General features: G+C 42.3%; 1 protein-coding gene across 2 annotated transcripts; it reads right to left on the reverse strand.

The window, feature by feature from the left end:
- Positions 1-707: 707 nt before the first annotated feature.
- Positions 708-23271, reverse strand: MAML1 (mastermind like transcriptional coactivator 1). Of its 2 annotated transcripts, none has more exons than XM_058848652.1 (5): positions 22558-23271; positions 12573-13970; positions 10308-10568; positions 7266-7380; positions 708-5083 (listed from the first exon to the last, which is right to left on the reverse strand). In XM_058848652.1, exons 1-5 carry the CDS (start codon positions 22924-22926, stop codon positions 4092-4094), a joined length of 3135 nt encoding a protein of 1044 aa, XP_058704635.1. In that variant the 5' UTR covers positions 22927-23271; the 3' UTR covers positions 708-4091. The 2 variants fall into 2 exon arrangements, with proteins under 2 accessions (XP_058704635.1, XP_058704634.1); XM_058848651.1 differs by having other exon boundaries at positions 12573-13973; positions 22558-23270.
- Between the last annotated feature and the right edge of the window lie 837 nt (positions 23272-24108).

The following is a 24108-nucleotide window of genomic DNA, read 5'->3' on the forward strand; positions in this document are numbered from 1 at the left end:
TGGCACGCAGAGGTTGCTGTGAGGAAACACAGAGGCTGAGCTGGGGCTGCAAACCCAACTGCACAATGACACCAACTGCAAAGCCTGGAGAACGACCCATCAGTGTCTGAAGCTGGGCAGTGGCTGTGGGACGCCACCAGCCTTAAGCCAAGACCTCCACACACGCTGCTGCCAGTGCTTTGCTCCTTGCTCAAATATCAGCTCCCGCTTGCAGCACATGTCCCACGTCTCAGCTGGAGTCCTGTGTGCACCATGTGCCTGCATCAGACAAGGAAATCAGTTTGAACCTCCAAAGGCTGTCATTCTGAGGGAACTGGCACATTTTGGAACTCTACAATTTTGCACATGTGAGGTCTTGGTAGTTATTAACATCTTTTTCACTACTAACAACCACCTCTGCAGTTGAATTTCCCAGCTTCAGGTCTACAATGCATTCCAGAAAAAAAACAAAAGCCCGGAAGCAGTGGGAGTAGCATAAAGCCCAATTTTCCAAGTTACATTTTCTAAGGCCCCTTTATCCAGTTCTGGCCTGATTAAATGGACTTTCTGAAACCATAAGAATTGGTAAGACACAGCAGCAGAATTTGAGCCTTAGTAATAGGCTGAGCAAAAAATTGTGTGCTGGGATGAAGGGAAGGAACCATCTCACTAGGAATGACAATGCTAAACTCTGCTCAGCTCACGCAAATGTATAAAGTCACACCATGTATATTTAATACACTAGCAAAATATTTATTTTATAATGATAAAACAGAAGTGAAGGATTTCTTTTTGGTGTGCACCAGTAATTGTAGTAAAAGAATAAGGGGATTAATGGACTCTTTATACATTTCAATGACAAAAATTCATAAAGGTTAGCATCAAATTCAACTGTTCTCCATTTACAAGCATAAAACTTACCATAATACCCCCCAAACACATATATAAAGAATTATAGTTTTAAAATCTATAAAAAGTAAAAAATATACAGTCAGAAGATCTAACTCTTATTCAATCTTTAATATAAAATTGTAAACATTTATTTACACAAAGGAAATGTGTATAACAAAATTTTGAGCACCCTTTTCAATTGGATCGTGGTTTTTGGAAGGCAGTGGATGTTGCACAGTGACACTCTCACCTTGCATGCCCAACCAAAACCGCAGTTTATAAATAAAGCCATGGGCGGCCGGCTGGGTTCAGTTCAGGGGAGATTGGTTTTATTGCTCTGAAGCTGCAGCAAATGGAAAGCCCGAGTGCAGACACAGACAGTGACACGTTACAGGGCACCAGGGCAGAGCCCAGCCCTGCCCATGCACCCACGTACATCAAAACCGTATTTTCATTTCCATTGAACTGTTCCACCCTTGTTCCAGTGGCCCCGCGTTCCCAATGCTCCAACTGCGTTCTGTGCACAGGGACCAAAGCCAGAGCAGGGGCTGTTGGGATCCCGTTCACACAGAGACCAGTGGGCATTATAAGCCAGCTTGTCTAGAATCACACTTAATTTTACTCCAACAGTACTATGAAAAGGCCCTGTCATCAAACCCAGATACCTTCCTGAACAAACCCTCTGGTCAAGCAGAGCAATATCCACCTTAGCTTCCAGAAACAGTGGAGGAAAGAGCACACCTGCGTTTTCCTGGACATTTTGCTGGATTGCCTTTTTGGTAGTAACAATGCAAACAGCAGATGTTCTTTTCCTCCAATTAAGAAATCACAACTGGATGGATTGTATTTTGACTTCTTCAGAACAAAGTCTGTGTGCAAAATCTACTGGAAAACAGAGCAGATTTCACCACAACCTAAACAGGGAGAAAGAAAAGCTGAATCCTACTACCCTGTTATTTCTGTCAAGTGTTTGTAAGGGGGAGAAAAAAAACAGTGACATGGAATGATGTCACTTGAAATTGAGGTCCCAAGCACCCCTGACAGGAAGGGAAGGCACACTGGTGCAAAGTTAACCCTTAAAATTAAAAAAACCAACAAACACTCCTTCCCCTGCCATTGCTAGTTTATATCTATACTCTTCTAATGACACTTACCTTGGACCAGTTTTTGGTTTAACTTAATAGTAAACCAAGCTCATTAGCTCTTTTCTTAGATTGCCAGTATGAGAAAAGCTAGCATCAGTTATTTGCATCTCAACTACTTATTCTAGAAAATATCAGAAGTGTCAAAAACCAAAGTCACCAACACCTTCATCTTCCCATCCAAAGACAATCTTTACGTTATCTTTTCAAAAGCTCTATGAGGGATTAAGCCTGCTTCAGTGAAGTTTTATCCACTGTTCAAAGGTGGGACCCACTGATCAATGCACATCTTTCATCAACAGTTCAACATGATAAAACAGCAAATCTGATCAACAGAGCAGAATTCATCCACACTAGCTAAGTGTGCTGGATAAACCATGTTCCATGCATATTTGGAAAGGGTTAAAGTATTAGTGTTAAAAAAGCAGTTTTCGAAAGTGCAAATTGTCTCATAAAGGAGCTGCAGATACAGTAAAATATTTTCCTTCTTCGAAACCAATGATATCTTTCACTTCCCTTCACCCCCTCTGGAAAAAACCCTCTCTCACAATTCTGCAATGTAGAAAACTCCTGGAGAAGCCAGTCTGTGTTGAAGGAAATTGCTTTTAAATCTCAATGCTGGGTTTGGTTATAAAGTTTGGAGGAGTTTTCCAAGAAAGTAGATTTAGAAAGGGAAGAGGTATTTGTGCATTTAAAACAAAAGCTTTCAACTTTTAATTTTAAAATAAATGTTAAGGCAAGGTGGTTTGTTGGTGGATAAGGGATTTTTTTTTTTTGGTAGAGTAAGGACTTTAGAACATTGACTGTTCCCATTGTGGTTTTTGTCCTTTCTGGGACCAACCCCAACATATGGATAAGAGGTCTCCTTGGGCTGAGCTGAAGAACAGCATCTGCTTCAAGGGATATTAAAAAAGTAAATCCACCAGTCTATAGAAAGATTATCGAACTTGTAAGCCAGTATTCAAAAAACAAAGCATTTAAGGGGGAGACTTCCACATTGGAGCAACCCTGATACAAGCATTCTTCCAGGCTGCCTGTGCTATTATTGCTAATAAGGACTTTCCACCTCCCAGCCAAATTCTTTTTTCCTCATTTTTATCCTGAAGTGACAAAGTCTTGTGCTCATTGCTAACTTCGGGGGGATGAACTGATCTCTAAGGTTAGTTTTACTTTTTACAACAAAGAAAACTAGATGAGCTGTCATGAAGCAAAGCCTTCATTTAAATACAACTACCTTTGGAAATAAGTTATGAAGAAACAGGTGCAAAGTAAATGGCTTTACAATTCATGTTAAACCTACTATAGTTTAAAAGTTCTCCCATAAGAAATTCCCCCTTTAAACACAGCAAGGTACAAGCCAAGAACTGTGCCTCTCTACAACAGAGTGCAAACTGCAGCTTAAAAGACTACAATCTATGAAGATGACTATCTAGACTAACTGGCCAGGTTTTAATACTTTCTCTCATCTATTACCAGCATCTAGAAATATTTACTGTGAAATATCACTTGCTTACTGAGAGTACAGGCACATGCTTCAGCAATGGGGAAAAAAAAACAATTCCAAACATTTTGCAAGCATACTCAGGTGCATACAGCCTCTTCTCAAACAAAAATCAGAAGTTTGATGGACAGTACTATAACAGCATGTCAAGCTATGAACAAATAATTATTGCAAGTAATAGCTGCAGACTAAGCCCTAAACACAATTTGTGCAACTATTTGCATTCTTTCTGCACTATTTCTGTGGAATTTTTGTTTTGTTTTTAAATAATTAAAATATTTAGTCTTAGAACACTGCAAGTGAGATTTCTGGAAGGCTGGCTAGGACACAGTATTTTTTGACCTGTTCAAGTGTGCGACTCCTCAGAGACCGCAGACAAAGCGCACTCCTCCTGCAGACCTGCTTGGTGCGCTGTGACCACGTGTCAACACTCATTGAGAAGCAGCTCCAGTCTTTTTCCCAACCATTTACCTCTAATGCCTGCAAGTCTCCTCAATGCCACAGGTTTTTTGGTCCAAGAGTTGTTTATATCTCATGAAATAATTAAAAAAAGTAGAACCCCCACCCCCGGTCCCATTTTAATGAGTTCCTAACAACTCATCCAAATCGTTCATCCACTCCTCTGAAGTCCTGTTTTTCAGCAAAGAGTCTATCAGATCTGTGTCACCAGTTAAGTTCTGAAGTCCATTATTGCCTGACTGGCCGCTGTAGGCAAAAGGCAGCTCCTGACTGGTCGTCCTCACAGGGTACCCTTGGCTACAGTGCAGGCTTCCTCTGTTGGGAATTTGCTGATTTGGGTTCTGGTTGAAAGCATTCAGGTCTGGAACAGTCTGGTTCAAGCCAGGCAAGACTTGCTGTGAGGGTACCTGCTGCTGTGCGGGTGGGTTTGTCCGCGGCTGTGCTCCCAAAGAGGACGACAGCATCTGCCCAGAGACAGCGGCATTCATCGAGGTCATGGGCCTGCTGGTGCTTAGGCTTACCTGAGGCATTCCCTGGGCAAACTGCTGGTTGGACATCTTAAGATGTGTTTGCTGCATGTGGAAAGAGGAGTTGGCAGTAAATGGTCCTAAGCCACTGTTTGCTTGTGTCTGGTTGTTAATATTAGGGATACCTTGGTGTTGCCAAGATGGATTTTGAGCCCCCATAGCAGCTGGTACTCTTGCCATCTGTGGTTTAGATAAGGTTGGATTCAGTGCACCTTTATTGTGCTGCTGAGAAATACTTGAGTTTGGTAGGGTGTTCTGCCCATAGGCAGCGGGAACAGCGGCGCCCTGGCCCAAGCTGCCCTGTCTCTGCATCGGGGTCTGTCCATTGGCACTCGCAGTCGTGTGCTGGGGAACCATCTGGGTCATGCCAGGTGCCAGGTTGTACAGCCCCCCACGCTGCATGTTCTGCATGCTGGGGTACTGAGACACCCCCCGCTCCTGCTGGCTGGAGCCCGACTGCAGTGGAGCAACAGGAGCGTGTCCAGGTCCCATCTGAATCATGTTCTGGCTCTGAGCAAACATCCGGGGACTACCGGAGCTGGACTGTCCTAAATTACTGACCCCGGGCATGGCTGAAGATGACCCTGAAATACAAAGAAATATTTTGTACATTAAATACTTCAAGTTCAACCAGAGCCAAGCCAGGCTTGTAGGCACAATAACCCAGAAGAGAGGTGCAGTTACATTTGTATAAACTGACCTCCACTAGCAACACACAGAGAGCAGAGTTTTTAATTAAAGACTATCAGCTGTTGCTCCAGTTAGCACCTCCACCTTGATCTCGAACACAGATGTGCCAATGTCCTAAAAAAATCTGAATACCACTTCTAAGAGTTCAGCATCATTAATTTAAAAAAAAAATTATAACTTTAAAGGCAGGACTCTGCTATTTCTTTGTGAACAAAGGTAAACACATGTACTTTGAAGTGCATGCACAATTTACTAAGCCGTTAAAAAATCCCTCTTACTGCACACATACACACACTGCCAGTCATTCCAAAAACAAGACTGCATCTCTTATACAACTGTAGGGTTGCTAGCTCTGCATTTTCCCAATTCCAGGAATATCTTCTATTTATCTAATATAGAAATATCTAATTCAGAAATTTTTGGTCAAGTATCTTTTGGACTCCCACAGTGAAGTATTCACTATGTTAATATGCAGTGCTGATAGCCAAGCAAAGTGATTTGGAAAAATGTCTTCTCAGCAAACCAAATACAGTCCTTTGTTATTGCAAATTCTGAGTTTAAAATTTCTTCTTGTAGAAGAAACAGCCCTCCATTTGAAGCAAAAAAAGCAGAAAAGCCCTGTAAAGTGTAGTGCATGTAACACACCCCCCTCCAACCCAACTCCTTACAGTCAACCAGGGGAAACCTACCTACACTAATAATTTATCTACTTTCAAAACCAAAAGTAAGCTGAAGAATTTTTTCATATTTGATGATACTGAGGAATACTGGCTCTCCATTATTACTAATATTGTATTTTAATAAAAAAGAATTAAAAAAAACTAAATTCAAATAGAATTCAAATTATATTGAATTAATTATAAACAAAGTACATCATAAAAACATCAGCGTTGAGGGAATGGATGTGTGGGAGAAGAATCTTCCTGTGACAATATTTACAGTGAAGAGACAGCACACATATCAGGATTTAAGATGCAAAAAATAGTTACAATCATCACTACAAAGAAAAAACATTTTTAATAGAAATGAAATTAGTATTAAAAAAATTATTGAAACCTACTCTATTCCTAACAGTTGTATGCCTATCTTTCTGTAGAAAAGTGGCAAGATAAAAAAAAATATTTCAGTGCATTATCTGAAGGATGCTACTGATCCCTGTGTTAGCACACAATCCTTTTATATTGGCATCGAGTTTTTTCAGTTAAGTAACAAAACCCAGTTGCAGCTGCACTTGACACTGCAACAGGCATGAACACTGTCAGGTTGAAGGTATTGCATTTCAATTTGCATCTTCCCCCTTCACTATTTATTTCTGCAGGAACATGGAGAGTAAGAAAACAAAACTAAGGGAAATTTTCTTGTACCCTATGTTTATGAAAGACAAGTGGATTCTTGATGCCCCATCAAGTAACAGCTTTTAAGGAAAAAGATGAGCTTTTGTTGCTTCCTACTTCTACATGTTTTGAAGCTAGTCCAGCTGAACAGTCATGTCACCTTTTAACAGAATTAATACACTACAGACATACTAAGCTGCTTCTCATACAGAAAACCCCACACAGGACACTTAACATGTAATGAAGAGAATTCAAACTGCATTCCCTTTTAAAGGTAGCAGGGACAAAAATGTTAAGAGACTTTTAAACTCATCCTAGAGATGAGAGAAATAATACACCACTTATGTTTCTTTAATGAGGGCCTGTGATAGATACAGGCAGTAGTGATGTCAAACTTCAGAAAAAAACCCTCTTAATCTTAATATATCAAAGATAGAGAGAATTTCCAACCTGCACAATGAAACAGAAGTATTAGAAAGGCCTGTAGAACAATGAAATACTTAATAATTTTACTCATTTCCCAAACAACATTAAGAGTCAGAAGATTAAGTTGTCCCAGATACCTGCAACCAGGGAAGCTGTTAATTTGCAACTGAATCAGAGTATAGGTCAAGTGCTTTTAACGCAGAGTGATGTGTAATAAATTAATTAAAAGCTATCCAATTCAGGAAATTTGAAGACACCTTGTTTTTCACTCCTTGGTATTTTCTCTGCTATTATTTCAATTGCCATGTTTACTGACCTGTGAACTGTCCAACCTGCTGCTGGTATGGATTCTGTGGTTGATCCTGGTACTGAGGAGGAGGCCGTGTCAGATGCCGCTGCAGCTGCTGCTCCTGCTGCTGCCGCTGTTTCTCCTAAGAAAGGTCCAATGCAAGATAATTTGAAAACAGATCAAGCTTTTTCCAAGGGCTATCTTGGATAAAAACAAGCTGTCTGCATACTTCTATGCATACTTCTGGTAATCAAAGGGGCTTCTGCAGCCCTACAAGTCACTTCAGACTTTGTTCTCAAGACTCAAACACAGTCAGTTTAATCTGATGAGTGACAAGACCAGGATCTCAGAGACAACAGCATGCACTGCAAGAGCTACTGCTGTGCATGTTTGAAACCTGTCAAAGGTTGAAAATCTGAGATGTTAGTCTCCTAATCAGTAACATAATCAACAGGCATTTTTAGCAACACTCAAAAGACAAAAAGAGGTACAGGTACAAAAAGAGCAAAAGTGAGTGTACTAAAAAAAAAAAAAAAAAAAAAAAATCACATTTACTTCTTTGGTCTTTATTTCCAAATCAATGTATTTTTAGACCCTTCTTTAGAAAGCAATAAAAGTGCAGGTCAGAAATATCAAAAATTGAACATGTAAATATTTTCTAGTCCTTGTCTGCAAACATGAAAAGATACCTACAAATCCATATTCTCATATATCACTGCTTTTCCTGGAAGATTATGGAAAATTGCAGAACTAAGTCCATAACAGAAGTCATACAAGCTCTGCAACCACTGTTCCAAATCACTTTCTCAGCAAATCTTAGCACACTGATCAACTGAAACAAACCCTACTCATGACACAAAATAATTGTGCCTCTTTAAAATAAAAGCAGATTCAGCCCTTACCCATTTTATGATCAAACCATTTGAAAAATAAACCAAGCAGATTTTCTATTAGGAAACTTTGGAGGAAAATTAAATTTAAAGTCTTGAGGGGAATGCAGATGTAGACAGTAGACTCAGATTTTGACAGTGTTAACAGCCAACTGGCTGCTTTTAAGGTATGAAACGTATCAGGCACAGCATTTCAGTCTCTTCTTCCTCAGATACCTTCAGCCAGACTGAAACTCTGACATAACCCAGAAGTGATACAATGCACAACTACCTACTTATCCATAAAGTTACACAGAGCATAGCAGGGGACAGAAATTCCCTTCCAAGAGTATTGGGGTAAAGACACAAGCCAGAAGCCTTTACAGAAGAGACCAGTGCAATGTAACAAACAGCAGATACACATCTCTACCACCCTTCCCAAATGTCTCCAGCTGCAAAGCTGTTGAGACATGCACAGGAATGAAGAGGGCAGGCCGCTTGACAAGAGGACCTGCTGCTTGCAGGACCAGTCAGACCTGAAAGAGGCTGACCACGGAAGCCAACAAGAGATGCCACAGCTCTGAGAGAAACCAAAAACTGCAGAACCTGGCTTGGGAAAAAAAAAAAAATAAAAAATATGCAGAATGCCAAGTGAAAAGACAAATTTATAGCAGCAGAGAATGGCACTAGAGCTACCTGAAACTACAAGTCTCCTGCAAAGTAGACATCAGCAGATTCAGAAATCTTCTTGTAAAACTGCATCCAGTATCATGAGTATCCAAAGAAATAAATATCAAATTGGAATGCTAACAAGACCTAGCTTGACTAAGCAGCACAAGGCAAATAAATGTGGCAAATGCAGTATCTAAAGCTGTTCAGCTGCAAGGCAAAGCCGCCCATTATTTGGGTCCAGAGTCCCAGTAACACTATAGAAAAATGGAAATTACAGAATTTAGTTGTAGTTACCATAACTAGGACGTGAATGAAGTATTTTCATGATACTGGTATTTACTGCAGCAACATGTGCTGGCAAAGCAGAAGCAAATAGATAGGAAAAAAATATTTCAGTGCTGTGTTTGTGATATGCTACTTATCACCTCCTCACTGTTCAGAGAGATCTGACACCTGTTAGGCACATTGCTGTTCTAAGGAAACCCACTGGGCCACAGCTCTAAGAGCTCTAACAAAGCTCTAACAATCACCATCCACCAGACATGCAAAAGCACAAGCAGGTCACACCCTGTATTTCCTTTCTCCCCACCTGCTCTCAAAGAATACCTGTTTTGTTAACACTTTGGAGAGTAATGACTACTCATCTTTGACATTTGATATTAATATACAAGTCACCAAAGACTGATTTACTAAAAAGTATTCTAAGCTTACAAATCACATAACTCATAGAGAAGATGTGATTTTATTGATGATTTGAGCATTTTCTTTCAGTCTTTAATAATGTAATTCCCCACAGTATTCCCTTAGTCCAAATTGTTTTAACCCAAATATCAAAAACATATCTTTACCAACACTCATACACTGCCAACCACATTACTACGTTTTGTCTACACTGGCTCCAAAACTGAAGGTGTTTTTCTGTCACCTCTATTGAGATCAGAATTTTATTAGAATGTCTCTAGGTGATATAAGAGCCATTGGCTAGGACTTGGCACAACCATAGCTCCACAATCCTGCATATTCTACTACAACCTTCCCCACAAAATGGGCTTTCATTCATTTTCAGTTCAGAGGAGACTGTATCATTTCATCCTTTCTTAAAGCAGCTGATTCTGGGAGACCTTAGAGCACTTTTCAGTACCTAAAGGGGGTTTACAAAAAGACTGGAGGGGGAAGGTGTCTCAAAAGGGTATGAAGTGATAGAGCAAGGGGGAATCCAAGATCTCCATCTGGAGGAGGTTAGGTTCAGATTAGATATGAGGAAGAAAGTATTTACTGTGAGTGTGGTGAGGCATTGGAACAGATTGCCCAGAGAAGCTGTGGCTGCCCCATCCCTGGAAATGGTTGGATGGAGCTTGGAGCAACCTGGTCTAGTGGAAGGTGTCCCTGCCCAAGGCAGAGGAGCTGGAACTGAGATGATTTTGAAGGTCCTTCCCAACCAAACTATTCTCTGATTCTAAAACATCAAATGCTATTTCATGCACCAAAGCAAAGAAGCACAAATTAAAAAAAAGCTGGCCCCTCTCACCTGCTCTGCCAGCAAATGCTGCTGCCTCTGTTCCATTAGGAATTGCTGCTTCTGTTGCTCCATGAGTAAGTGCTTTTGTTGCTGCTCTCTCTGCTTCTGCTGGTCCATCAGCATTTGGTGCTGCTTCATCACTGCTGCTTGCTGCTGATAAGCTGAGTTGTTGTGGTTACCTGCCATGGAGACATTTGAAGCCTGGGCACCCACCCCAGGGCCCGGGACAGAAACAGGAACACGAGCAACAGTAGGAGCAGGGTTCTGATCCTGCAGAACATAAGAAAAATGACAAAAGTTACAGAAATGCAGTAACTTCTTCACCTGTAAAGCTTCTTATAGAAGTTCAGCTAATTAAAGACAGCCAAACACCCATCTATACAGTGCCAGACATAGAACTGCCTGTTTGGAGTTAGGGTCAGAAGCTCCACAACATTTAGGAATACAGGGTTTAACTTCAGTCTCAAAGTACTTGCCAGCTCAAACAGGTGAGCACAGCTCTTGTGCTTTTTTTCAGGCAGCTACAAACTGTACTTCAAACACCGCAGATTCAGTATGCTTTGGTAGCAGTTTTTCAAACACTACATGTTATATTTTCATTATTCAAAGCATTTATTTAAATCCTGCCTGTTCTGTCAACATTTAATTCTGCAGGTGTTTATGTCTCCCATCCTAAAGTTGCTTTTGTTTAATATCAGAGAATTTACTATTTGCAGGTGAAGAGGAGAAGGCTTCCACTGGTCAAAATGGGTCTTAAGGTATTTTTCCAGCAATCCAACCATCACCATACACCACAGTCACAAACACTACCAGAGATAAGTCTGATGTTATTAGTTTTTCTTGAATCTGCAATTTTTGGCATTTTTATGAGACTGGAACTTGGGATAAGCAAATATAACATGGAACAATTATCATTCAAGATCTGATACTGCCCTCTTAGTACCAGCAAATGCCTTTGATATTTGACAGTTTTCATAATTTTAAAGCACAGTTCAGCCTCATCTCTAATTACATAAACAAATGTTATATTCAAGTTAAACATTCAGCTAATGGGTTCGGCTGTTGGTTCTCACTTTGCAGTTTCATAAGGAATCATGAGCCAAATATAAGGAATGCTCTGCAAAGTTGTTCTGTGTGCAAGCTTTTGAGAAATTCTCCCAAAGTTTTCATCAGTATTTCTGTTAGTTCAGTCTAAGTGTGGCAGTGTAGATGTGAGGTCACCCTCATGTTTTTCAGTGGGAGAGATGCAACACAATCGTCTCTACCCTTCTTTTTCCATCAAAATGCTGTTAGACTGTTACTTCTACCAGCTTTCAAAGACTTTCATTTTTTTACGAAGCACACATTGATCTCAAATTTCTATTTGTACACCGGTGTGGTCTTTACCACAGACTAACCAGAGCTTTCTCACAGATTTTCTGTTTTGTTGAGGGAACATGACTAGAGTTGGATCTCAAACAGCTTTCGATGGAGGAACTTTAATCTTTGTAACAAATACCCTTTTTTTCAACTAGCCCTCTTATACATACATTGCAGGTACATGTTACAGAATCCAAATGAGTCCACAGTTCCACCCACTACAGAAATTTTCACCTGCACCATACCTGTAGCAACAGTTCTATACAAGGCAAAAGAACAGCATCTGGAATTTTCTGTTACAGGAAAACCTGAAGCATATGCTTCAAGCAAACAAACATTACCATTATTCATTCTTAATGATATATTTCTCTCCTAAGCCATGCTTCCCCAATGTCCAGAGACTTAACCAATAAAAATCCATAGAACTGAAAGGCTCCATGGAACACCCAAGAAATCAGGAATGCAGCCCCCACTTCCACCTCTCTGCAAAAGTAGGTCTTTTAATAGTAAGCCAACTCTGACACAAGTTGGGACTAAAAAACAAGGTAAAGAAATCAAAGCTTCTTTGAGAACACTGTGTAACACTACAGTTTTATACGAGTTATTTTAGTCAAAAGTTTACAAAGCATCTATTTATCTTTGTAAGTAGAAGCTTCTGTGAAGCACGGCATAATTTGTTGCCCACAAAGTATATTAAGCTGGAAATCACATGTTACATGACCTAGAACCCTGTATTAAAAACTGTCCCCAGTGGAAAAAAACCTCATGACTGTTGTCTAAGATTCTTGTACATAAGATTTTTCCCTTTAAAATCAATGAAAACATTTGAAACTATACCAAGGAATCTGCACTCCAGCCTTACCTACCCAACAACCTTAAATCTGCTACTGAGCAAAGGTAATTCAGGACATTCACCTGACCATGTGGCAGCCGGTAGGCAATGTTTCCAGACTTGGGTTTCAGCAGGATCATCCCATTTTGGTCGTCACCTACGTGGGACAGTGGTGGCTGCTGGCGCTGCTGGATGTATGCCAGCATGGGAGTCTTGTTCTGCCCAGGCACTGCCACCCCCTGCTCACACTCTGCTTTGTAATGGGAAAGAGGTTTGGTGTTCCCATAGTCTAGTATAGAGCCTTGACTATTCACAGCGTTCTGGTTCAAGCTGTTTTGCTGATGACCCAAAATGTTCACATGATAATTGCCTCCAGCTCTCGGTGAGCTTTTATTTCCCAGATTAGGCATCATGAGTTTCTGACTGTTGAAGTCTGGCTGATAAACCGATGGGCTAGTAGGATTTTCCATGGTATATGGGACAGCCAGTGGACTATGGGAAGACCCAGACTGTTGCCACGTCGACATCTGATTTGTCTGGTGGACTTGAGAAGCTTGTTGCTGGGTCTGCAACATCTGATCTCTCTTCTGCTTGGCAGCAATCTGCTGAAGTTGATGAGCAGAAGACATTTCTTTGGCACTTCCTGCACACTTCCCAGGTAACAACACAGGCCTCTGGACGTTCTGAGAGTGGTTTGATGCCTGCATCATGGGCTGATTAGGATTTTCAGTCATTGACTGACTGGAAGACTGGAACATAGCCTGAGAACTACCAACCGTTGTAGAAGCGGCACTTACAGGTACAGAAGCAGCGCCAATAAATGCTGAACCTGAAGAAGTGGATCTAACCTGGGTAGATCCCAGCTGTTCTTGTTCAAAGGGTGCTGGGGAAAACTCAGTCTTTATGTTAATATCTTGTGGCAATGGAGTCTGTGCAGCTGAATTTGAAGAATCTGCATCTTTTTTGTCTTCAAAGTCATCATTAAAGAGATCCTTCATGTCTTCATCGGGCACTGATCTATTGAGCTCCTCAATAAGTTCCTTCCATTCTTGCTCATTTAGATTAAGATCAGGCATCAGGTTATTCTGAGATATAGAACCCCCTGCTACAGGATTCATACAGGGAAGCTCATCTACAGGCTCCTGCTTCAGCTCTTTGTTCAAACTCAAAGGAAATGAATCATCAGCATCACCACCTCCATTCAACTGCAGGCTGGAATCTGGAAGACACTTCTTGCTGATGCCATCAAGCCCCATTGGATGTTTCCCATTAAGTTGTAAGGTATCACCAGTAGCAGATTTCTTGTCAAGATGATGGAGTGGAGACACAGGGGGCATTCCATTGGAAGAACCACTCACTCCCAAACCATCCTCACGACGCAGTTTCTTGGACACAGAAAACACATCACCATAGCCATTCTGCTGGTCTCCATTCTGAGGGGAAGCAGCACTATCAAGCTTTCTTTTCACAGTCTCATGGAGCTGCTGAAAAAGAAAAGGAATATTTTAGTTGTGTAGTACTATGCTACACAGATCTGGACTTTTTATTTCTTACCAGAACATTGTCTTGCTCTGAATAAAACATTTCAGAAAAAAAAAAATCAAAGACTGCACCTTTGTTTTGGTAACATTTTGTTTTACAAGTCAGCACATGAGATTACTTCCTCACTACAGTCTCCTAGGGAAATTTTTCAAAAATCATGTACTACTTCAAATAGAGACCCCCTCCTTCACATGAAGCTAAAAGCTGCCATACACTCTGACAACAACAAAAAGTTGAAAAATGGTTGTGAACTGGAATATGTTATGATTTTTCCTATTCAAAATGAGAAAAATTTTAAAGAATGTTAAGAATCAAATTTTACATGAGAATAAAAACCTGTATTTATCTATGTACACACACAGTATAATTGTTCCATGAAGTTGTTTGATAAAAGTCTCATATTTAAATATTTATAAAGCAGTCTCACATTTAAATATTCAGAAAAAACAAGTAATTCTCTTGTGATAATAACTTTTAGAGAAGAACTACATATATAAATTTTGTACACAAACACACTTTTGGCACTGAAGCAAAACCAATTTGTCACTTAGCGACCACTGCTTCACACTTGTGGAAAACGCAATTCAGAGTTCAGCCAGTTTTATCACAGCAGAGCAAGCTCATTCCTTTTCTCCTTTCTCTTGAAGTATTTGCAGCTGCTCTGACCACCAGAGCCCCAAGCAGCTCCCCAGTTGCCTTCTCACAGATGGCAAAGGCACAGATTCTCTTTCTCGTGGTGCCACCTAGAAGCGACCAGCAGCTACAGCAGCAGCCTCACAGCCAGAGTGCCTTTGTTCAAGTTCTTCCTGCCAGCATTCTTGCAAATATAAAGTTCTTTCTATTGACCTCAAAAGCATCTGAAAACAGAATTTTTGCACACATCAAAGGTGACTATAAACTTTCCCTTCCCTCAGGTGCATTCTGTAAAAATTCTGAGCTTTGTTGGTGCTGGAACGCTCCACCAACGCAGACAAACCTGCAGGGCAGAGACGCTGCTCCAACAGCATAAGGAGCTCTAAGAGGGAACTGCCATCAGCTCCTGACCTGGGTGAGACACCCTGGTACATCTCAGCAGGACACTCGACAGGAATCCCCACCAAGAGCCACCCATCTGAGGTGTGGGGTCACTGAACAACAGCCCTCTCAGATGGCAGGAAGCAGCTCACTAAACAAACCTCAAGACAAGTATGGTTCTTTTCATATTACCTGCAGTCTTCACAAGGCAGTCCACTAACCCCTGGGGAAAACTCTCATCCAAGGAAAAACAGGAAACCTCAAGATCTCATCATTCAAGCAAGAGGCTGTATGTAGGGCCAGCATAAATTATCAGAAGAATTTTACACACTTGCCTGAGCAACAGCATTCTTTGATTTACAGACAGAAGGACTGGTTTACAGTTAATTGTTTCTATTTTTTTTTTTTTTTTTAACTGTCTGCAGTGAGCTGATCTCTGGGCGGAATGAAACTCCAGACCACCATCTGTTTAATTCCTGCACAGGTAACAGCAAAAAAAAAACCCACTATTTTTTTAATGCTTGCATAGGTAACAGCAAAACCTTATTTTTATCTGAGCGACAGACACCAGCTTCCCTGGAGACTGTGCTCTTCTAGATGGCTCATGGAAATAGCAGCAGAGTAGCAAGATCAGCAGAAGACTGAATAGGGTGAGGTGAGGTGTACATTTGGAGAGGAGGCTGGAACTTGAAATCTCTTAATCTGAACATCAGGTCTTCGGCTTGGAATAGCAGCTCTCTAGTGAATTTTTCAAATACCAACTTGAAAGAATAACGGAAATTTACCTTTTTGTAAAAAGGCAAAACATCAGAGAGCAGAAAAGCTCAACCCCATCATAACATTTGGCTTTCAGCATTTCCCATTGTTTACTTCATACTCCCACTGGGAAAACTGAAGCTCAAGGTGGATGAGTAACTTGCCCAAGGTTATATGATGAGTCAAATTACTCAAAGTTTGGGAATGGATCCTCCTTAATTCCAAAGTTAGGAGAAAAACCTACTCCCTGAAAACTTACATCAAAATAATAACTTTTTTTTTTTGTGAGCTACACTCACTGCAGTCTAGAAAAAGATATAGACCCCTAATATGCAGCACAGGAACTCTCATATCTCTATGGGTTTTAACAGTCATAACACTCAGATATCTGATCCTTGGAGACATTTTGACTGTAAGTTGCTCGAGACAAAATCCTCCTTTCACCTAAAACTGTATTCCTTTGGCAAAAAAAGGGATCAAGTTCCTCCCCAGTTTGTCTGTGTCTATCCAAATAATCTGGTCTGAGGGAGAAAATAACAAGCTGCATGTGAGATACAAGTCAGACTGCAAGCTATCTACATATCAAGCTTCTCCAAGAGAGTTCTCAAGGCAAGAAAAACCTGTTCTCTTCTGCCAAAACTCAGGGAAAAAACCAACCAAGACAAGGATGAAGTAAAGCATAGCTTGCTACTCACTAAGACAACCCCCTCAGCTTTAATTTTCTTGCATTACCATCCTGTAAGGCACAGTGTTCCTCCAGTACGCTGTCCATGGTCTCCTTAGCAGAATCAATCAACTTTATTTGTAACACTGAGCCAATCATTTCCACTGTAACAAGATCAGATATGGAACTGTCTTCTCATTTTCTCAGCCTATTCAATTTTTCAACAAAAGATGAACTTCTGAGATCACTGCTATCTAGCTATGCCTAAAAATATCACTCCAAAACCATTTATCTGAAGTATTTATACCAATATAGGAACAAGTGCAAGGCAGAAGATGTGAGCTGGCTTCGGTCCTTTGGCCCAGGACACAACGGAGAATTTGTCAAAGAGCCACTGAGGGGGCCACAGGCTGCACCTCCTCCACATCACATCACCTGAGCTGCATTTTATTCACGTGAGAAGAACACACAGTCCTCAATGTGGTCATAAACACTTCCTTGGCAGGAGCACACATGCCCAACTGTGCATTCCTCATGCACAGAACACAAGCTGACAAAACCCAGGTGCCATCCATGACAACAAAAGGTGTCCAGCACAGCAGCCTCTGGCCCTGTAATTCACGCTGACAAGGACTCAGGCCGCAATGCCAGAGATGGATGCATGCCCAGGCAAATGACAAAGCTTCCAGCAGAAAATGGAGAGCACACAAAGCATTTTGAGATATTCAATCTCTGTCTTAAACCCACCAGTTTAGCCACAATGATGCTCAGCCCTACTGTGGTCTCACTGCAGGGGCAAATTGACTGACTTCGTAAAAGCTGTCCAAAAACTACTACAGAAGCCAAAGAAGAAGCCAGAAAAAAGCTTGAAAACCTAATCTATTGCTTGTCTGTTAGCACTGGCAGAGTTCAAAACTTCAGAGGCCAGTGCTCTCTTACTGCCTTGGTGGGAAGGGGCATGAATCACTGATCAAAACAGTGGTACAAAGTTGTTCTGATTAGTTTTGTTGGGTTTTTTGTTTGGGTTTTTTTGCTTGTTTGGTGTTGGCTATTTTCGTGTGGACTTAATACCTGAAACTAGATTTAGATAATCATCTGAAACCAATGACATTTCAATGTGTTAGAACTTAACAGGCATGAAAATTAGTTCACACTGTTTGCTTGAAAGCAAGAAACCCTTTACCATTAAAACAGCTAAACTGAGGACAGTCAGCTAAAGTCCTTTTGCAAAACTCTACTACTTTGCTATATTTTGAGTCCTGTGAAGACGGTAAATACATATGTATGTATAAAAATACAAACTGTATGCAGGTTTCATTAAAAAGAAAAACAACAAACCACCTTGTGAACATGGCAGAAAATTCTTAAAAACCCAGTACTCATACTGTGCCTTTAAGGCTCTGTATAATGTTCTAATTTAGCTTTTTAAGGCATCTATTATAGAGATTTAAATATTCTTACAGGATTCAATAGAGCTTTAATTTTTTGAATTTTATTTCAAATTAGTTTACCATTTCAATGTCTGAATTAAGTCTACAAGCATTTGCCCTGATATACCAGCAAGAGAAACAATGCTATAGCAAAGAAAAAATGCTATATTAGACTGCAAGCATAATAAAAGCCTAGCTCCAATATGGCTCCTAGCATTCTCACCCAGAAGGGGAAGCCAAATCAGAAAACATCCATTTTTCTGCCATAGAAGTGGCAGTATTGCAGCACAGATAAAGCTCCAATGTACCAGAGTTCACAGGAGGTGCTCTACAGACACTGATTCTCCTCTCCTGTCTCGCCAAGAACAGCAGCAACAAAGATGACAACTCCTTAAGCTGGAATAACAGTGCAAATACCAGACATTGTAGTGTATGAATTTTGGATAGAAAACATAACATTTTGACTACACACCATAGTAAGAACTCCCCCTTTACTGTGCATCTACCCTCAGCTTCCAAAGTTGCAATCCCCCTGCAAGGAAAGCATTTTATTACCCAATGTGCTCCTGCATTCCACCGTGCTGTCAGAACTAAACTGCTGGACTCATTTTAATTTTTACTTTAATTCCAGCAGACTTTTGTATTTGGGTGACTGCCTGCTGGAGTGAAGAAGGGCTGTGGATAGGCATGTCTATAAATATCCCAAGCCTGCATTAGTCACAAGAGGCAGCTTCTGCTACAGGAATTGTTCTGCTGAATCAAAAAAACTCCTGTGCCTTCAGCTGCAATGCCGGATCCTCCACCTCACTTGAACTTAAACAGCAGCAGCAGCAGCTCTGTCACTCCCAGATCCTTACAACTTAGGAAGCATCACTGCATATCTAACTAATCTAGTAAGGGAAATGTTTCAAACATAAAACAATACCTCACAGAGAATTAAAAGGAGACAAAGAAAAACCTGTCTGAGTTGTTGGGCAACAAACTATCAGACTTGTCAGCAAAAACAAACAATGGTGGCAAGACTACACTTTACCATAGCTATATATAAATAACATGTAAATAATTTGCTATTTTTGTGGTAAAACATAATTTCACAATTTAACACCCTTATACCACAGCTTACAGAAAAACGAGGTCTTCTGAACTGCTAGAGTACCAGCCTGAGCTTCGTTAGAGGAACATCATTAACACTTGTCAGTACACTATGGACAATCTATTCCTTTTAATTTATTACTTTAAGTGTTTCAGTGAAGAAATACTGAATTGCTCTCCTTGGACTTAAATTTAGTTTAAAATCCTTTACTTGGTGCCTTTGCTTAATTTAGTATTTAACTAATATTAAACATCTATCACTCCCAAATAAATGCTACTCTTCAGCTTTAACACAAACCATTCTCAAGACGGGCCACTGACTAGACCTTCTGTGCTCATTCCAGAAATACTGTTTGTGGTTTTGTGGCAGTCCTAGACAAAGCAAGCTCTCTGCACAACAACTGCTCTCAGGTGGGGAAAAAAACCCAGCAAGAAACAGGGAGCAGCTCTCCTTCCAAGACACCACATCATAAAACAAGGAGTGGAGGTGAAAATCCAGATCTTGCCATTCTCCTCATTCACATGTCAATGAAACACCTTCTGTTCAGCTCAGCCATACACTGCTTTATAGCCTATCACAGAAATGTAAGGAAGCCAACCTTTCTCTTGCAGAGAATTTAAACAGCATTATTGGATGAACTTTCATGTATCAGAACCTGGCAGATAAAAGAAATCTTCTAGGAGACAAGCCCCGTATCTTCCCAACTTCCCCATTTCTCAAAAATGTAAGATTAACACAGCAAACATATTAACCAAACATCAAGCACCTTCTACTTTGAGCACAGCCTTAATAATGTCATGTTAAACAACAGAAATGGGAAGCAGCTGTCAACATTTGGATCTCCCATTAAATAGTGATCTGGAAGTTTTTTAGAAATAGGAAGCTAGAAGATTTTTCAACATTTTCCTCAAATGAAGGACAGATCTACATGAAGCACAAATAATACAAGGTATTTCTGTATCAATACTGTATTCTCAGTTTCTGTAAGCAAGATCCATCCAACTTCAGGATGGAAAGACTATTGGAAGAGAAAATATCTGATTTTGTCCACATAACGAGTAATAGGAGACACTAAGGAGGAAATGGTGGTGCCAACCCTGCTCCCTGTGACCACTGTGGATTTACAGAAGGTGTTCTGCAGCACAGCACCTGACAGTGCCCACACTGTGTCAAGACTTGGGGCAATGCAGCTTCACGTCCTACTACTACAAGACCTCACAAAAGCCTTCACCGTTACATGAACTGCTCTCTCCTTCAGGGACCAAAATAAATGCTTCATTAATGGTCAACATAGAGTACTGATTTCCAAAGCAGATTCATACGCAGCTTCACAGAAAAATCTGGACTGTTACAGCAGCAACTGCTGATATAATGCATGTTGCACTGAGCTAGCAGCATTCTTTGGAAAGGAATGTGTCCAGGATGTTTTAAAAGATAATTCTGGTGTTCATCCAAACTTTATTGAACACTGGAAATCAAGTCCACATCTCTCCCAGTCAAAGCATATGCGTGGTCTTTATAACGGCCAACATGACGGGCAGAGGTAAAGTACCAACCTAGAGAGGGACCTTCTGGGCCAGTGGAATCAAATTAGCAGCAGAGGTGTTGTTGTTGTTGTTGTTGTGTTTTTTTCCAAGACTTGAATTACTAAGCAAACCAACTTTATACCCCAGTAACGAGGTGATGAATCAGCAGCTGCAATTAAGCTCACAGTCATGGATCCTAGGAAAGAAACAGCAGGCCAGCAGAGGAAGAGTCATTCATACACTAAAGACCTCTTCTGTTGTGTAAATTGGCCACTGGCAGCAGCTTCCTGTACAAGGGCTTCCCCAGATGTGCAGTGCACTTCAGAACCTGCTGCTGTTGAGAGCTCTCATTATAATGGATGCTAATTAGATCAAATCCACATCCAAAGTGATTTAAGAGAAACAACACCAATGAATTAGACATCTTTCTTTTAGAAGATCAATATGAAGTCGTGTGGTGGCAGTTTAAGCAACAGGATTTGACATGCTAAAAAGCCCTGAGTGTAATTAAAATACACATTATTATGGGGTAGAGCTCCATATGCAAAAAGCCCGAGAGCCCAGCAGGAAATAAACAGAACCCCCACCAAGATTTTAGATAATAAAAAACAAGTTTAAGCAATTTTTGTTTTTACACAAGTTTACATTCAAGATCAGTCTGCTAAACAACAGCTAACTGTAAAATTTTGTAGAATCAGTGTCAGGAATGCACAAGGTTTCCTCTCTTCCTCAAGTACCCTTCTATAGCAGTCCTCTGAAGTGCTCTAATTGTGTCACAAGGACCTCAGTCTTCTTAAGAGTCAGCAAGTCCTCGAGTCTCATAGGTATATTAACAAAAACAGAAACAATTCAGGTAACACTTTCAGTTCATCTTGTAAATACTACAGACTGCACCCAGGCTGCCTAGTGCTGGTCACAGTAAAGATGACATTGATAAACCCTGTGTTTCAATATTTCACATTATGTCCTGGACACTCAAGTATACAATAAGCTCTATGAGATTCTATTTTAAAAACAGGTCCAAGACAGAGAGAAATATATCCTTCTTCCTTTCTAATCCAATCAAATATACAGAGCACCCTAAAAATATTACTTATTCTATATATTAACCTGGAAATATCTCAGTTTAATCCAGTGTCCCCTTTTAAAGGCACTCAGAGTAGTACTGAATCATTTTCATGCAGGCCACCATTTAAAAATACCTGGTTTTAAGGCAGACAGGTATTAGGACAGGCAGCCTTTAAGAGGTTATCCTACTAACCTACATTACTGACACATTAGCACATGGCAGTATATTTAAAGGGCCCAGAATAAGTTAAGCAACAGCTATCTTGATATACAAACAGGGCCATGTGAATATGTCCCGACAACCAGAAATGCTAGAGAAGCCAGAGAAACATTAAGATTTTGAGCTAAGCCAGTTTTTAATGGGTGGAGTGGGATTCTCATAGTGTTCACACCCACTAGAGTGAGTGGCAAACAAGCAGCTGCCTTTCCACTGAAATTCTTTCCAATATGTACCAGAACTAACAGACACATTGTATTAAAACTCCCCCCCAGTAATAAGCGTAATCTTATCAAGTGACTCCACAAAACCCTAACACCCCAAATTAAAGACTTAAGCAAACAAACAAAAATCCAAAGGCATCGCAGTATTAATGTCCTTCTGACAGTTTCTGCAGGGGTATTTTAGGTGAATTAGCCAGAAATATGATTCACAAAATACTCCGAATGATTTAAGCATCACAGAAATCCTGCCACTATCCCTACCCCACCATGCCGCAGTTTTTATGTACTCTTCCAGCGTGCAGAGGTGACGAGCGAAAACAAAACAGCCCATATCGCCTACGAAGTTGTAACACAGCAGACAGGGCACTCTTCAAAGCAGCCCCAAGCCCAGCCCTTGCACCGCAGGCCCCCACACCAGCCGCGACAGCCTGTTTTCCTTCTCCCGTCCAGCTCCAGACGAGAGGTGCCGGTGCCAGCCGGGCACGACCGCCGGTCCCTCCCCGGCCCCAGCACCCGGCCCCGGCCGGCGCTTACCGCGATCAGGGCGCTGCTGCGGCCGTGCTGCTGCTCTCCGCTCGCCGCCTCGCCGTCCAGCCCGTTGGCTCCGCTCCTCTCGGCGCTCCCCGCGGCGGCGACGGGCGGAGGGGGCGCGGGCGGCGGCGGCGCCGGGGGCGGCTGCCGGTGTTTGCCGGCCCGCTTGGCCTTGGCCTGCAGGCAGCGCTGGTGCAGGGCGAAGGTTTGCTGGCGCTCTAGCTCCAGCCGCTCCGGAGACACGGCCTGGTAGCGGGATTCGCAGGCGCTGTGGTGCCGCCGGCAGAGCTCGATGCGCCGGCGGAGCCGCTCCATCACCGCGCTGTGCCGCGGCACCACGAACTCCGCCATGGGGCAGGGGGGCAGCACCATGGGCCGGACGGCGAAGGGGCGGCCGCCGCCGCTCTACCGGCTGCTCGCTCCGGCGCCCGCCATGGCGGGGCCTCCGCCGCCCCTCCCGCCGGCCTTACCTGCGCTCCCCGCCGGGATCGCCCCGGGTCTTTCCACCACCCGGCCCGGCGCCCGCTCCTCTCCCCCCCGCCCCACTTCCTCCTTCTGCCCCGAGCCCGGCGCCGCTCCGCTGCCCTGCTCTCCCTCAGCCCTGCCCGCCCCGAGAGGCCCGGCGGAGCCCGCCGCGCTCCCTCCGCCGCCGCCCTCAGGCGCGGGCCGGCCCGGACCCCCGGCCCCCCATTGTTGTCCGCGCCGCCGCCATCTTGAAATTGTTTTTCCCCTCCAGAGCCGAGTTGAGAATAAATGGGCGGAGCTTCCTGGGTGGGGGGGTACGTCACGGCGCGCGGCGCGTCACGAGCCGTGACCGACGCCCCTCCCGGCCAATAGGAGGGCGCGGAGGCGCGAATTAAGCAGCGGAGGCGAGCTGGAGGCGGCGCTCGGCGCGGTTTAAAGGAACAGGTAGGGGAGGGGCGGGGCGACCGCGGCACAACCAATCAGAAGAGTCGGGAGGCGGAGCCGCGGGTGATTGACAGGGATGGGCGGGCGGCAGCAGCGCCCCGGGCACCGCTGCAGACACCGCTCTGCCCTGCACAGCCGCCAGCTCACAGCGCTCTGGAGTAGCAAAAAACTGCAAGAGGCACGGCTCACCTCACCCTCAACCTGATGAAGTCTGATCCAGCTTTGCTAATTAGACAAAGAAAGCCGAACAGATTTAAGTTTCTTTATTGATTAGTTTTTACATTTCTTTTTTCAAGTTGCTTCTACAAGTACCTGTTTGCAATGGACATGAAATCACAGTAGTTGTGTCGAGCAACACTTAAAAAAAAACCAAAACAAAACCCCAATAAACCAAAAACCCCTTTTACAAACCACAAGGCAAGAAGGGTATGAACCATCAGATTGGGATGAGCAGAGCAGTCACAAACCCTACGTCTGTACCCACAGCCCCAGTGGAGGAGCTGAGTTCGTGAGGGAGGAGTAAGGAAAGAACAAGAGAAAACCATGGACATGTACAAATAGTCAGTACTTGCAAGAAACCATCTTCAGGCCCAGGAGTCTATCTTACAAATGTCTGTTTTTAACGCATTGGAGAGGTCACAGGCT

Source organism: Poecile atricapillus, chromosome 13 (assembly GCF_030490865.1).
Source record: "Poecile atricapillus isolate bPoeAtr1 chromosome 13, bPoeAtr1.hap1, whole genome shotgun sequence".
Classification (NCBI taxonomy): Eukaryota; Metazoa; Chordata; class Aves; order Passeriformes; family Paridae; genus Poecile; species Poecile atricapillus.